This window comes from Petromyzon marinus, unplaced genomic scaffold, assembly GCF_048934315.1.
Source record: "Petromyzon marinus isolate PM22_M1 ecotype Great Lakes invasive population unplaced genomic scaffold, UKy_Petmar_22M1.pri1.0 PM_Scaffold_228, whole genome shotgun sequence".
Taxonomy (NCBI): domain Eukaryota; kingdom Metazoa; phylum Chordata; class Hyperoartia; order Petromyzontiformes; family Petromyzontidae; genus Petromyzon; species Petromyzon marinus.
The window spans coordinates 15,001-30,881 of record NW_027423200.1 but is presented as its reverse complement, the minus strand read 5'-3'; the positions used below and the strand labels follow the sequence as shown (position 1 = coordinate 30,881).

The 15,881-nt window shown below is 49.5% G+C and overlaps 1 protein-coding gene and 2 long non-coding RNA genes across 3 annotated transcripts in view; 2 read left to right on the top strand and 1 right to left on the bottom strand.

The window, feature by feature from the left end:
- Positions 1–586: 586 nt before the first annotated feature.
- LOC142922937 (uncharacterized) lies at positions 587–2,492 on the top strand. The gene is made up of 3 exons (XR_012940433.1): positions 587–734; positions 1,605–1,690; positions 2,442–2,492. It is a non-coding gene; the product is annotated as an uncharacterized LOC142922937 (long non-coding RNA).
- Positions 2,493–6,149: 3,657 nt separating this feature from the next.
- Positions 6,150–6,540, bottom strand: LOC142922938 (uncharacterized). Its single transcript, XR_012940434.1, has 3 exons — positions 6,473–6,540; positions 6,267–6,369; positions 6,150–6,204 (listed from the first exon to the last, which is right to left on the bottom strand). It is a non-coding gene; the product is annotated as an uncharacterized LOC142922938 (long non-coding RNA).
- A 2,912-nt stretch (positions 6,541–9,452) lies between these two features.
- LOC116937571 (WD repeat domain phosphoinositide-interacting protein 3) overlaps positions 9,453–15,881 on the top strand; it is a gene marked incomplete at its 3' end in the record, with an annotated part of 16,529 nt that continues 10,100 nt past the window's right edge. Inside the window, exons 1-3 of the mRNA XM_076063880.1 lie at positions 9,453–9,632; positions 12,049–12,123; positions 15,686–15,802. Of these exons, the coding sequence (XP_075919995.1) occupies positions 9,563–9,632; positions 12,049–12,123; positions 15,686–15,802 (262 nt within the window). The remainder of the gene's footprint in view (positions 9,633–12,048; positions 12,124–15,685; positions 15,803–15,881) is intronic.

Below are 15,881 nucleotides of genomic sequence, written 5' to 3'. Positions count from 1 at the left end.
CTCACTCACTCACTCACCCACTCACTCACTCAGTCACCACTCACTCACCACTTACCACTCACCACTCACTCACCACTTACCACTCACCACTTACCACTCACCACTTACTCAACCACTCACTCACCACTCACTCACCACTCACTCACCACTCACTCAACCACTCACTCACCACTCACCCACCCACTCACTCACCCACTCACTCACCCACTCACCCACTCACTCACCCACTCACCACTCACCCACTCACTCACTCACCACCCGCTCACCCACCCACACTGTGGTTATTGTTGTTGTTGTTAATGTGGTTATTGTTGTTGTTGTTGTTAATGTGGTTATTGTTGTTGTTAATGTGGTTATTGTTGTTGTTGTGGTTGTTGTTGTTGTGGTAGTGGTGGAGAGTTCATGGCGACTGCAGAGAGAATCCGCTTGCCAGACGACTGCACGGTTGGATTCGTGAGCGAATGGCTTCTGGGAATTCCGCTCACCCACTCAGCGCTATTCCACTCTCATCTAGAGGGTCTGGCTCAGCTACCCACCCAGTCCCTCACCAGTCAGGTGAGTAGCTCACCCACTCACCCACCCACTCACCCACTCACCTACTCACCCACTCACCCACTCACCTACTCACCCACTCACCCAGCCACTCACTCACCTACTCACTCACCCACTCAGCGCTATTCCACTCTCATCTAGAGGGTCTGGCTCAGCTGCCCACCCAGTCCCTCACCAGCCAGGTGAGTAGCTCACCCACTCAGCCAGCCACTCACCCAGCCACTCACTCACTCACCTACTCACCCACTCACCTACTCACCCACTCACCCAGCTACTCACTCACCCACTCACTCACCCACTCACTCACCCACTCACTCACCCACTCACCCACCCACTCACCCACTCAGCCAGCCACTCACCCACTCACCTACTCACCCACTCACCCACCCACTCACTCACCCACTCACTCACCCACTCACTCACCCACTCACCCACCCACTCACCCACTCAGCCAGCCACTCACCCACTCACCTACTCACCCACTCACCCACCCACTCACTCACCCACTCACCCACCCACTCACTCACCCACTCACTCACCCACCCACTCACCCACTCACCTACTCACCCACTCACCCACTCACCTACTCACCCACTCACCCAGCCACTCACTCACTCACCCACCCACTCACCCACTCACTCACCCACTCACTCACCCAGCCACTCACTCACCCACTCACTCACCCACTCACTCACCTACTCACTCACTCACTCACCCACCCACTCACTCACCCACTCACCCAGCCACTCACCCACCCACTCACTCACCCACTCACCCAGCCACCCACCCACTCACCCACTCACCCACCCACTCACCCACCCACTCACTCACCCACTCACCCACCCACTCACCCAGCCACTCACCCAGCCACTCACTCACCCACTCACTCACTCACCTACTCACTCACCCACCCACTCACCCACTCACTCACTCACTGACTCACCCACTCACCTTCCCTCACTTACCCCCACCTCCACTCCCCCCCCACTCCCCCCCACCACTCACCCCCCACCACCCCCCACCCCCCCCCCCCACGTGGTGTCCCCCCCCAGGTCACACTCAGCTACGGGATGTTCAGCAACAGGCGAAACGTCGTCAACATCCGCGGCCCCTTCTCATTGGCCCAGGACCCCACCAGGTGACTTCTCGGCAGCCAATCAGCAGCCAGCCAATCAGCACCCAGTCAACAGCCAGTCAACAGCCAGTCAACAGCCAATCAGTAGCCAGTTAACAGCCAGTCAACAGCCAGTCAACAGCCAATCAGCACCCAGTCAACAGCCAATCAGCACCCAGTCAACAGCCAATCAGTAGCCAGTCAACAGCCAGTCAACAGCCAGTCAACAGCCAATCAGCACCCAGTCAACAGCCAATCAGTAGCCAGTCAACAGCCAGTCAACAGCCAATCAGCACCCAGTCAACAGCTAATCAGTAGCCAATCAGCACCCAGTCAACAGCCAATCAGTGGACTGTTGTTGTTGTGGTGATAGTGGACTGTTGCTGTGGTGATAGTGGACTGTTGCTGTGGTGATAGTGGACTGTTGTTGTTGTTGTGGTGATAGTGGACTGTTGTTGTTGTTGTGGTGATAGTGGACTGTTGCTGTTGTTGTGGTGGTTGTTGACTTATTGTGGTTGTTGTTGGTGATGGTGGTTGTTAATTGTGGTGGTGGTTGTTGATTGTTGTTGTTGTCGTCATTGTTGTTGACCATGGTGGTGGTGATTGCTGACTGTGGTTGTTGTTGTTGGTGCTGGTGGTTGTTGGTGATGGTGGTTGTTGGTGATGGTGGTTGTTAATCGTGGTGGTTGTTGTTGATTGTTGTTGTCGTCATTGTTGTTGACCATGGTGGTGGTGATTGCTGACTGTGGTTGTTGTTGTTGTTGTCGTTGTTTAGGCTGAAGAGTGTCCACTGTGCGATCTATCCAGACACCAGCTGGTGCCCAACGTCATCATCATCATCATCATCACAACCATCACCATCATCATCCTCATCATCATCCTCATCCTCCTCGTGAGCAGGAGCATGGGAAGAAGACGTCCCCCTCCTCGTCTGTAAACTCCACTGCTGGCTGAGCTCCGTGTCGGAGCCTGGACGGCAGACTTCGTGATGTCACCTGGAGACCCCCTCCGACAACATCGCCACTACTACAACAACAACTACTACAACGAACTATTACTAACTATTACTATTACTACTACTACAAACTACTACTACAAACTACTACTACAACAACTACTACGACAACAACTACTACTAACTATTACTACTATTACAACTACTACTACAAACTATTACTACTATTACTAACTATTACTACTACTACAACTACTACTACAAACTACAAACAACTACTACAACAACTACTACAACTAACTACTACTAACTATTACTACAAACTATTACTACTACTACAAACTTACTACTACTACAAACTATTACTACTACTACAAACTATTACTACTACTACAAACTATTACTGCTACTACAAACTACTACAACTACTACAAACTATTACTACTACTACAAACTATTACTACTACTACAAACTATTACTACTACTACAAACTACTACAACTACTACAAACTATTACTACTACTACAAACTATTACTACTACTACAAACTACTACAACTACTACAAACTACTACAACTACAAACTACTACAACAACTACTACAAACTATTACTACTACAACTACAAACTATTGCTACAACTACAAACTACTACTACTGCTACTACTACAACTACAAACTACTACAAACTACTACTACTGCAACTACTACTACCACTACAAGCTACTACTACTGACTACTACTACAACTACAGCTACTGCTGTAGCGGTACTGCTGTAGTGGTACTGCTGTAGTGGTACTGCTGTAGCGGTACGGCTGTAGCGGTATGGCTGTAGCGGTATGGCTGTAGCGGTATGGCTGTAGCGGTATGGCTGTAGTGGTATGGCTGTAGCGGTGCGGCTGTAGCGGTACGGCTGTAGTGGTAAGGCTGTAGCTGCTCGACTGTTACCGTCGGTTGTTGCGGTACGACTGTTGTTGGTGGTTGTAGCTGCCAGTGGCTGTTGGCTGTTGGCAAGGGGGTCTGTCCGTGTGTGTGTGAGTTGATGGGTTTTACCGTCTGTCTAATTTATTAGTTTCTGAGTTAAACTAACTGGGTGTGTGTGTACATAGCTGTGTGTGTGTCTGTGTGTGTGTGTCTGTGTGTGTGTCTGTGTGTCTGTGTGTGTGGTGTGTGTGTGTCTAGTGTGTGTGTCTGTGTGTGTCTGTGTGTGTGTCTGTGTGTGTGTGAGTTGATGGGTTTTACCGTCTGTCTAATTTATTAGTTTCTGAGTTAAACTAACTGGGTGTGTGTGTACATAGCTGTGTGTGTGTCTGTGTGTGTGTCTGTGTGTGTGTCTGTGTGTCTGTGTGTGTGGTGTGTGTGTGTCTAGTGTGTGTGTCTGTGTGTGTCTGTGTGTGTGTGTCTCTGTGTGTGTGTGAGTTGATGGGTTTTACCGTCTGTCTAATTTATTAGTTTCTGAGTTAAACTAACTGGGTGTGTGTGTACATAGCTGTGTGTGTGTGTCTGTGTGTGTGTGTCTGTGTGTGTGTGTCTGTGGTGTGTCTGTGTGTGTGGTGTGTGTGTGTGTCTAGTGTGTGTGTCTGTGTGTGTCTGTGTGTGTGTCTGTGTGTGTGTGAGTTGATGGGTTTTACCGTCTGTCTAATTTATTAGTTTCTGAGTTAAACTAACTGGGTGTGTGTACATAGCTGTGTGTGTGTGTGTCTGTGTGTGTGTCTCTGTGTGTGGTGTGTGTGTGTCTGTGTGTGTGTCCGTGTGTGTGTGAGTTGATGGGTTTTACCGTCTGTCTAATTTATTAGTTTCTGAGTTAAACTAACTGGGTGTGTGTACATAGCTGTGTGTGTGTGTGTCTGTGTGTGTGTCTCTGTGTGTGGTGTGTGTGTGTCTGTGTGTGTGTCTGTGTGTGTGTGTCTGTGTGTGTGTCTGTGTGTGTCTGTGTGTGTGTCTGTGTGTGTGTGAGTTGATGGGTTTTACCGTCTGTCTAATTTATTAGTTTCTGAGTTAAACTAACTGGGTGTGTGTACATAGCTGTGTGTGTGTGTCTGTGTGTGTGTCTCTGTGTGTGGTGTGTGTGTGTCTGTGTGTGTGTCTGTGTGTGTGTGAGTTGATGGGTTTTACCGTCTGTCTAATTTATTAGTTTCTGAGTTAAACTAACTGGGTGTGTGTGTACATAGCTGTGTGTGTGTCTGTGTGTGTGTGTCTGTGTGTGTGTCTGTGTGTGTCTGTGTGTGTGTGTCTGTGTGTGTGTCTGTGTGTGTCTGTGTGTGTGTCTGTGTGTGTGTGTGTCTGTGTGTGTGTGGTGTGTGTGTGTCTAGTGTGTGTGTGTCTGTGTGTGTGTGTGTCTGTGTGTGTGTCTGTGTGTGTGTGTGTCTGTGTGTGTGTGTCTCTGTGTGTGTGTCTGTGTGTGTGTGTCTCTGTGTGTGTGTGTCTGTGTGTGTGTCTGTGTGTCTGTGTCTCTGTGTGTGTGTCTGTGTGTGGTGTGTGTCTGTGTGTGTCTCTGTGTGTGTGTCTCTGTGTGTGTGTGTCTCTGTGTGTGTGTGAGTTGATGGGTTTTACCGTCTGTCTAATTTATTAGTTTCTGAGTTAAACTAACTGGGTGTGTGTACATAGCTGTGTGTGTCTGTGTGTGTGTCTGTGTGTGTGTGGTGTGTCTCTGTGTGTCTATGTGTGTGTCTCTGTGTGTGTGTCTGTGTGTGTCTGTGTGTGTGTCTGTGTGTAACCTTCCGTGGCAGGGTTCTGTAAGTTGACGTTGATGCGTTCGGATCACCGATTCTGTCTCTCTCTCTGTTGTTATTAATAATAATTAATAATTAATTAGCGGTAATTATTTAATGATGACCCATTAATACCTAGTAAGGCAATTCCGTTAATGGAATCGTGAAGTTTAAAATGTTAAATATCATGATGCCTGTATATATCTGTGTGTGTACACTGTGTCTGTGTGTGTCTGTGTGTGTGTACCTGTGTGTGTGTGTACACTGTGTGTGTGTGCACTGTGTGTGTACCTGTGTGTACCTGTGTGTACCTGTGTGCGTGTGTACCTGTGTGTGTGTGTGTACACTGTGTGTGTGTACACTGTGTGTGTACCTGTGTGTGTGTGTGTATATACACTGTGTGTACCTGTGTGTGTACACTGTGTGTGTACCTGTGTGTGTGTGTGTACACTGTGTGTATGTGTACCTGTGTGTGTGTGTGTACACTGTGTGTGTGTACACTGTGTGTGTACCTGTGTGTGTGTGTGTACACTGTGTGTGTGTACACACTGTGTGTATGTGTACCTGTGTGTGCGTGTGTACCTGTGTGAGTGTACACTGTGTGTGTGTGTGTACACTGTGTGTGTACCTGTGTATGTACCTGTGTGTGTGTGTACACTGTGTGTGTGTGTACACTGTGTGTGTACCTGTGTGTGTGTGTACACTGTGTGTGTGTACACACTGTGTGTATGTGTACACACTGTGTGTATGTGTACCTGTGTGTGTGTGTACCTGTGTGAGTGTACACTGTGTGTGTGTGTGTACACTGTGTGTGTACCTGTGTATGTACCTGTGTGTGTGTGTGTACACTGTGTGTGTACCTGTGTGTGTACCTGTGTGTGTACACTGTGTGTGTACCTGTGTGTGTACGTGTGTGTGTACACTGTGTGTGTACCTGTGTGTGTGTGTACACTGTGTGTATACCTATGTGTATGTACACTGTGTGTCTGTGTGTACCTGTGTCTGTGTGTACACTGTGTGTGTACCTGTGTGTGTACCTGTGTGTGTGTACACTGTGTGTGTACCTGTGTGTGTGTACACTGTGTGTATACCTATGTGTATGTACACTGTGTGTCTGTGTGTACCTGTGTCTGTGTGTACACTGTGTGTGTACCTGTGTGTGTGTACACTGTGTGTATACCTATGTGTATGTACACTGTGTGTCTGTGTGTACCTGTGTCTGTGTGTACACTGTGTGTGTGTACCTGTGTGTACCTGTGTGTGTGTGTACACTGTGTGTGTACCTGTGTGTGTGTGTACACTGTGTGTATACCTATGTGTATGTACACTGTGTGTCTGTGTGTACCTGTGTCTGTGTGTACACTGTGTGTGTGTACCTGTGTGTGTGTACCTGTGTGTGTACCTGTGTGTGTACACTGTGTGTGTACCTGTGTGTGTGTACACTGTGTGTATACCTATGTGTATGTACACTGTGTGTCTGTGTGTACACTGTGTGTGTGTACCTGTGTGTGTACCTGTGTGTGTGTACACTGTGTGTGTACCTGTGTGTGTGTGTACACTGTGTGTATACCTATGTGTATGTACACTGTGTGTCTGTGTGTACCTGTGTCTGTGTGTACACTGTGTGTGTGTCTGTGTGTGTGTACCTGTGTGTGTGTCTGTACATAAAATGTCACTGTGTACATTCTAAAATTGTGTGCAAGGTAATTTAACGATGCTGTATAATGCTTAAGCGTCAAGTGTGTACTGTATGTACTGTATGTACTGTACTGTGCACCGTGTGTGGTAGTGTACTGCACATTTGTGCAATGTGAACTGTACACGGGAGCACTGTACACGATGTACTGTACACGATGTACTGTACACGGTGTACTGTACACCGGTGTACTGTACACACGCGTACAGTACACCGGAGCGTGTTGTGCACGGTGAACTGTACAAAGTGTACTGCGCTGTGTACTGTACAAAACGTACTGTACACCGCACGCACTGTACACCGATGTACTGTACGCGGGTGCACTGCACACGATGTACTGTACATTGTACACAGTACACGTGTACTGTACGTTATGTACAGTACACGTGTACTGTACGTTGCGTACTGTGCTGGAGCAGGGGCTCGCGCGCGGTGGCTATGCTAATGAGGTAAATTATGTTAATTTATGCGGGGGCGTGGCTGGCAGCTGATTAGTATTAATTAGCCCCGCCCGCCGCCTTTGTGACGTCACGCGCGTCGGTTAAACCACGTAGTGTGGAAGGATTTTTTAATATGTGGTGAATGTTTTTTTTAAATAATTATTTAATTCTAATAAATTCGCGTTGCCATGGTGATTGCCTTAATTTTCATTGAGTTTGCGTGGGGAGCGGTGGTGCAGTGGTTAGCGCACTGTGTGTGAGTGTGGGGAGTGGTGGTGCAGTGGTTAGCGCACTGTGTGTGTGTGGGGAGTGGTGGTGCAGTGGTTAGCGCACTGTGTGTGTGTGGGGAGTGGTGGTGCAGTGGTTAGCGCACTGTGTGTGAGTGGGGAGTGGTGATGCAGTGGTTAGCGCACTGTGTGTGTGTGAGTGGGGAGTGGTGGTGCAGTGGTTAGCGCACTGTGTGTGTGGGGAGTGGTGGTGCAGTGGTTAGCGCACTGTGTGTGTGTGGGGAGTGGTGGTGCAGTGGTTAGCGCACTGTGTGTGTAGGGAGTGGTGGTGCAGTGGTTAGCGCACTGTGTGTGTGTCGGGAGTGGTGGTGCAGTGGTTAGCGCACTGTGTGTGTGGGGAGCGGTGGTGTAGTGGTTAGCGCACTGTGTGTGTGTGTGAGTGGCGAGTGGTGGTGCAGTGGTTAGCACACAGTGTGTGTGAGTGGGGATCGGTGGTGCAGTGGTTAGCGCACTGTGTGTGAGGAGCGGTGGTGCAGTGGTTAGCGCACTGTGTGTGTTTGGGGAGTGGTGGTGCAGTGGTTAGCGCACTGTGTGTGAGGAGCGGTGGTGCAGTGGTTAGCGCACTGTGTGTGTGGGGAGTGGTGGTGCAGTGGTTAGCGCACTGTGTGTGTGTGGGGAGTGATGGTGCAGTGGTTAGCGCACTGTGTGTGGGGAGCGGTGGTGCAGTGGTTAGCGCACTGTGTGTGAGGAGCGGTGGTGCAGTGGTTAGCACACTGTGTTTGTGTGGGGAGTGGTGGTGCAGTGGTTAGCGCACTCTGTGTGTGTGGGGAGTGGTGGTGCAGTGGTTAGCGCACTGTGTGTGGGGAGTGGTGGTGCAGTGGTTGGCGCGCTGTGTGTGTGTGGGGAGCGGTGGTGCAGTGGTTAGCGCACTGTGTGTGAGTGAGTGGGGAGTGGTGGTGCAGTAGTTAGCGCACTGTGTGAGTAGGGAGTGGTGGTGCAGTGGTTAGCGCACTGTGTGTGTGTGTGTGGGGAGTGGTGGTGCAGTGGATAGCGCACTGTGTGGTGTGTGTAGTACATAGACACTGCTGCTGCTACTCGCTCGCTAAGAGCACTTGACCCTACAGCCCTGCTAGAGGCTACCTGGGGGTGCTTTGTCTGCGTGCTGTTAAGAAGCAAGTTATGACGTCACCGTGTATCATTTTCTGCACGGGACCTGAATGTGCGCGATGACGTCAACGTAATGTGCAACGTTGTCTGACGTCATAGCACCTGGTCACGCGCAACCCACCACAGCCTTCCCCCCACCCCCCGACGCTGCGTGATGACGCCGCTCGGATAGCCCCACCCACACTGGCGACGTCGTGACGTCATCTCCCAATGATTAATATCGGACGTGATGACGTCCCACCAACCGAATAGATTACGTGGCTCGTCACCGCTTCAAGTCACGCCCTCTCATTCCCCGTCCTGCGTGATGACGTCGCGTCGTTAGCCCCACTTATCCTTACCACGTCGTGACGTCACGACCATGGATTACTATAGGACTCCCGGCGTACGTGATGACGTCCCACCAACCGAATAGATTACGTTGTTCGTCACCGCTGCGGTCACTCCCTCACATTCCTCTTCCTGCGTGATGACGTCGCGCCGGTAGCCCCACCTACCCCACAGCGGCGTCGTGACGTCACGCTAATATATTACTGGGCCTCCATGGCGTGCGTGATGACGTCACAACCAACTGCATAAATTACGTGTCGCGTCACCGCGCACCACCTCCATCACCACCATCATCAGGGCTTCCTGTTGTTGTTGGCTGCAGGTCGAGGCTGTTGTGTGTCTCTCTCTCTCTTTCCTCGCCGCCACGGCCATGAATCTGTCTCCCTCCGCGGGCTCGAACGCCAACGGCCTCCTCTACGTCGGCTTCAACCAAGACCACGGTTAGCGCGCGGTTTTGGTTGCAAAAACAACAAATAATACCGATGAGGCCTAGTCACCAACCCGTGCCTCCGCGATGCCTTACGCTTTTCCTAGCCGGCCTGCCCCGTTGGAGGTGGCCTCGGGCGGCGGGGTGAGGTGGCAAGGGGGGGGGGGGTGTGGGGGTTCGGCCACAATTGTTAAACGGGTTTTTCTGTAGGATTTGAGTGTTGGGCTATTGGGAGTTGTGGTTGTTAGGGTTGTTGTTGTGTGTGGGTGTCTATGTGTGGTGACGCTATGGGTCTCTTGTGTGTCTGTGGTGAGTCTATGAGTCTCTGTGTGTGGTGAGTCTATGAGTCTCTGTGTGGTGAGTCTATGAGTCTCTGTGTGTGGTGAGTCTATGAGTCTCTGTGTGTGTGTGTGTGGTGAGTCTATGGGTCTGTGTGTGGTGAGTCTATGGGTCTCTGTGTGTGTGTGTGTGGTGAGTCTATGGGTCTCTGTGTGTCTGTGGTGAGTCTATGAGTCTCTGTGTGTGGTGAGTCTGTGAGTCTCTGTGTGTGTGTGGTGAGTCTGAGTCTCTATGTGGTGAGTCTATGAGTCTCTGTGTGTGGTGAGTCTATGAGTCTCTGTGTGTGTGTGGTGAGTCTATGGGTCTGTGTGTGGTGAGTCTATGGGTCTGTGTGTGTGTGTGTGTGGTGAGTCTATGGGTCTCTGTGTGTGTGGTGAGTCTATGGGTCTCTGTATGTGTGTGGTGAGTCTATGGGTCTCTGTATGTGTGTGGTGAGTCTGAGCCTCTGTGTGTGTGTGGTGAGTCTATGAGTCTCTGTATGTGCGTGGTGAGTCTATGGGTCTCTGTATGTGTGTGGTGAGTGTATGAGTCGCTGTGTGTGTGGTGAGTCTATGAGTCTCTGTGTGTGGTGAGTCTATGGGTCTCTGTGTGTGTGTGGTGAGTCTGTGTCTGGTGAGTCTATGGGTGTCTGTGTCTGGTGAGTCTGTGGGTCTCTGTGTGTGTGTGGTGAGTCTATGAGTCTCTGTGTGTGTGTGGTGAGTCTATGGGTCTCTGTATGTGTGTGGTGAGTCTATGGGTCTCTGTGTGTGTGTGGTGAGTCTGAGTCTCTGTGTGTGTGATGAGTCTGTGTGTGTGTGTGTGGTGAGTCTGTGTCTGGTGAGTCTATGGGTGTCTGTGTCTGGTGAGTCTGTGGGTCTCTGTGTGTGTGTGGTGAGTCTATGGGTCTCTGTGTGTGTGTGGTGAGTCTATGAGTCTCTGTGTGTGTGTGGTGAGTCTATGGGTCCCTGTATGTCTGTGGTAAGTCTATGATTCTCTCTGTGTGATGAGTCTGTGTCTGGTGAGTCTATGGCTGTCTGTGTCTGGTGTTTCTATGAGTCTCTGTGTATGTGTGTGTGTGGTGAGTCTATGAGTCTCTGTGTGTGTGTGGTGAGTCTGTGTGTGGTGAGTCTATGAGTCTCTGTGTGTGTGTGGTGAGTCTGTGTGTGGTGAGTCTATGGGTCTCTGTGTGTGTGTGTGGTGAGTCTGTGTGTGGTGAGTCTATGGGTCTCTGTGTGTGTGTGTGTGGTGAGTCTATGGGTTTCTGTGTGGTGTGCGGTGAGTATATGGGTCTCTGTATGTGTGTGGTGAGTCTATGAGTCTCTGTGTGTGGTGAGTCTGTGTCTGGTGAGTTTATGGGTCTCTGTGTGGTGAGTGGTTGAGTCTATGGGTCTCTCTGTGGTGAGTCTATGGGTCTCTCTGTGTGTGTGTGGTGAGTCTATGGGTCTCTGTGGTGAGTCTATGGGTCTCTGTGTGTGTGTGTGGTGAGTCTATGGGTCTCTGTGGTGAGTCTATGGGTCTCTGTGTGTGTGTGTGGTGAGTCTATGGGTCTCTGTGGTGAGTCTATGGGTCTCTCTGTGTGTGTGTGGTGAGTCTATGGGTCTCTGTGGTGAGTCTATGGGTCTCTCTGTGTCTGATGTTGATGATAATGATGCTGATAATGATAATGCTGCTGATGATGCTGATGATGATGCTGATGCTACTTGTGATGATGCTGCTGATGATAATGTTAATGCGACTGATGCTGATGATGATGCTACTGATGATGATGATGCTACTGATGATGATGCTACTTATGATGATGCTACTGATAATGATGATGCTACTGATGATGATGCTACTGATAATGATGATGCTACTGATAATGATACTGATGATGATGATGATGCTGCTGATGATGATGCTGGTGATGCTGATGCTGCTGATGATGATGATGCTGCTGATGATGCTACTGATGATGATGCTCCTGATGATGATAATGCTCCTGATGATGATTCTGATGATGATGATGCTCCTGATGATGATGATGCTCCTGATTATGATGATGCTCCTGATGATGATTCTGATGATGATGATGCACCTGATGATGATGCACCTGATGATGATGTTTGCAGGTTGCTTTGCCTGTGGAACGGAGAATGGATTCCGCGTTTACAACACAGACCCTCTCAAGGAGAAGGAGAAACAAGGTGCTGATCATCATCATCAGCATCATCATCAGCATCATCAACAGCAGCATCATCATCAGTAGCATCATCAGCAGCAGCATCATCAGTAGCATCATCAGCAGCAGCATCATCAGCAGCAGCAGCAGCAATAGCATCATCATCAGTTGCATCATCATCATCATCAGCAGCATCAGCAGCAGCAGCATCATCATCATCAGTTGCATCATCATCATCAGCAGCATCAGCAGCAGCAGCATCATCAGTAGTAGCATCATCATCAGCAGCATCATCAGCAGTAAGCATCATCATCAGCAGTAGCATCAGCAATAGCATCATCAGCAGTAGCATCATCATCAGCATCATCATCAGTATCATCATCAGTAGCAGAATCATCATCAGTAGCATCATCATCATCAGTAGCATCATCATCAGTATCATCATCAGTAGCAGCATCATCATCAGTAGCATCATCATCAGTAGCATCATCAGTAGCAGCATCATCATGAGTTGCATCATCATCATCAGCAGCATCAGCAGCAGCAGCATCATCATCATCAGTTGCATCATCATCATCAGCAGCATCATCAGCAGCAGCATCATCAGCAGCAGCAGCAGCAATAGCATCATCATCAGTTGCATCATCATCATCATCAGCAGCATCAGCAGCAGCAGCATCATCATCATCAGTTGCATCATCATCATCAGCAGCATCAGCAGCAGCAGCATCATCAGTAGTAGCATCATCATCAGCAGCATCATCAGCAGTAAGCATCATCATCAGCAGTAGCATCAGCAATAGCATCATCATCAGCAGTAGCATCATCATCAGCATCATCATCAGTATCATCATCAGTAGCAGAATCATCATCAGTAGCATCATCATCATCAGTAGCATCATCATCAGTATCATCATCAGTAGCAGCATCATCATCAGTAGCATCATCATCAGTAGCATCATCATCAGCAGTAGCATCAGCAGCAGCATCATCAGCAGCAGCATCATCAGCAGTAAGCATCATCATCAGCAGTAGCATCAGCAATAGCATCATCAGCAGTAGCATCATCATCAGCAGCATCATCAGCAGCATCATCAGCAGCAGCATCATCATCAGTATCATCATCAGTAGCAGCATCATAAGCAGTAGCATCATCAGCAGTAGCAGCAGCAGCATCATCAGCATCATCATCAGCAGTAGCATCATCATCAGCAGTAGCATCATCAGCAGCAGCATCATCATCAGCAGTAGCATCATCAGCAGAATCATCAGCAGTAGCATCATCAGCAGTAGCAGCATCATCATCAGAGTAGCATCATCATCAGCAGCATCATCAGCAGCATCATCATCAGCAGAATCATCAGCAGTAGCATCATCATCAGTAGCATCATCAACAGCATCAGCAACAGCATCATCATCAGTAGCAGCATCTGTGTGTCTCTGTCTCTGTGTCTCTGTCTGTGGCTCTCTGTCTCTGTCTGTGTCTCTGTGTCTCTCTGTCTGTGTCTCTCTAACTCTCTGTTAGTCTCTGTGTGTGTCTCTGTCTGTGTCTCTCTGTCTGTGTGTCTGTCTCTCTGTCTGTCTCTCTAACTCTCTGTCTGTGTCTGTGTTTCTCTCTCTCTGTCTGTGTATCTATTTCTCTGATTCTGTGTCTCTGTGTGTGTCTCTCTCTCTCTCTGTCTCTCTGTGTGTCTCTGTCTCTCTGTCTGTGACTCTCTGTCTCTGTCTGTGTCTCTGTCTCTCGGATTCTGTGTCTCTGTGTGTGTCTCTCTCTCTCTGTTTCTTTGTGTCTCTCTGTGTGTATCTGTCTCTCTGTCTGTGTCTCTGTCTGTCTCTCTGGCTGTGGCTCTCTGTCTGTGGCTCTCTGTCTGTGGCTCTCTGTCTGTGGCTCTCTGTCTGTGTCTCTCTGACTCTGTGTCTCTCTGACTCTGTGTCTCTCTGTCTGTGGCTCTCTGACTCTGTCTCTCTGTCTGTGTGTCTCTCTGACTCTGTGTCTCTCTGTCTGTGGCTCTCTGTCTGTGTCTCTCTGACTCTCTGTGTCTTTCTGTCTGTGGCTCTCTGTCTCTGTCTGTGTCTCTCTGACTCTCTGTCTTTCTCTCTGTGTCTCTGTCTCTCTGTCTGTGTCTCTCTGACTCTCTGTGTCTCTCTGTGTCTCTGTCTCTCTGTCTCTCTGACTCTCTGTGTCTCTCTGTCTGTGTCTCTCTGTCTGTGTCTCTCTGTCTGTGTCTCTCTGTCTGTGTCTGTGTCTCTCACTCTCTGTGTCTCTCTGTCTGTGTCTCTCTGACTGTGTCTCTGTGTGTTTCTCTGTCTCTCTATCTCTCTGTCTGTGTCTCTGTCTGTCTCTCTGTGTCTCTGGCTGTGTCTCTCTGACTCTGTGTCTCTCTCTATCTCTCTGTGTCTCTGTCTGTGTCTCTCTGACTTTGTGTCTCTGTCTGTGTCTCTGTCTGTCTCTCTGTGTCTCTGTCTGTGTCTCTCTGACTCTGTGTCTCTGTCTGTGTCTCTCTAACTCTCTGTGTCTCTCTAACTCTCTGTGTCTCTGTCTGTCTCTCTGTGTCTCTGTCTGTGTCTCTCTGACTCTGTGTCTCTCTGTTTGTGTCTCTGTGTCTCTGTCTGTGTCTCTCTGACTCTGTGTCTCTGTGTCTGTGTCTCTGTCTGTGTGTCTCTCTGTGTCTCTGTCTGTGTCTGTCTGGCTCTCTGTGTCTCTGTCTGTGTCTCTGTCTCTCTGTGTTTGTGTTTCTCTCTCTCTGTGTCTCTGTCTGTGTCTGTGTCTCTCTGGCTCTCTGTGTCTCTGTCTGTGTCTCTGTCTGTGTCTCTCTGTGTCTCTGTCTGTGTCTCTCTGGCTCTCTGTGTCTCTGTCTGTGTCTGTCTCTCTGACTCTGTGTCTGTGTTTCTCTCTCTCTCTGTGTCTCTGTGTCTGTGTCTCTCTGTGCCTCTCTGTCTGTCTCTCTGACTCTGTGTCTCTGTCTGTGTCTGTCTCTCTGACTCTGTGTCTGTGTTTCTCTCTCTCTGTGTCTCTGTCTGTGTCTGTCTGTGCCTCTCTGTCTGTCTCTCTGACTCTGTGTCTCTGTCTGTGTCTCTGTGTGTCTGTGTCTCTGTCTGTGTCTCTGTCTCTCTGTCCGTGTCTCTGTCTGTCTCTATGTCTCTCTGTCTGTGTCTGTGTCTCTGTCTGTGTGTCTCTCTGTCTCTCTGTGTCTCTGTCTGTGTCTGTCTCTCTGACTCTGTGTCTGTTTCTCTCTCTCTGTGTCTCTCTCTGTGTCTCTGTCTGTGTCTCTGTCTGTGTCTCTCTGACTCTGTCTCTGTGTCTCTGTCTGTGTCTCTCTGACTCTGTCTCTGTGTCTCTGTCTCTGTCTGTGTCTCTCTGTGTCTCTGTGTCTCTGTCTGTGTCTGTGTCCCTCTGTCTGTCTCTCTGACTCTCTGTCTCTCTCTGTCTGTGGCTCTCTGTGTCTCTGTCTCTCTGACTCTGTGTCTCTGTCTCTCTGTGTGTCTGTCTCTCTGTGTCTCTCTGTCTTTCTGACTCTGTGTCTCTGTGTGTTTCTCTGTCTCTGTCTGTGTCTCTCTGTCTGTGTCTCTGTCTCTCTGAGTCTCAGAGTTCCCCCAGGAGAGTTGTGACGGGGGCGGTGTGGTGCATGTGGAGATGCTCTTCCGCTGTAACTATTTGGCCCTAGTCGGAGGAGGTCCCAGACCGAAGTTCCCTCCCAACAAAGGTGATGGTGGTGATGGTGGTGGTGGTGATGGTGGTGATGGTGGTGATGGTGGTGATGGTGATGGTGGTGGTGATGGTGG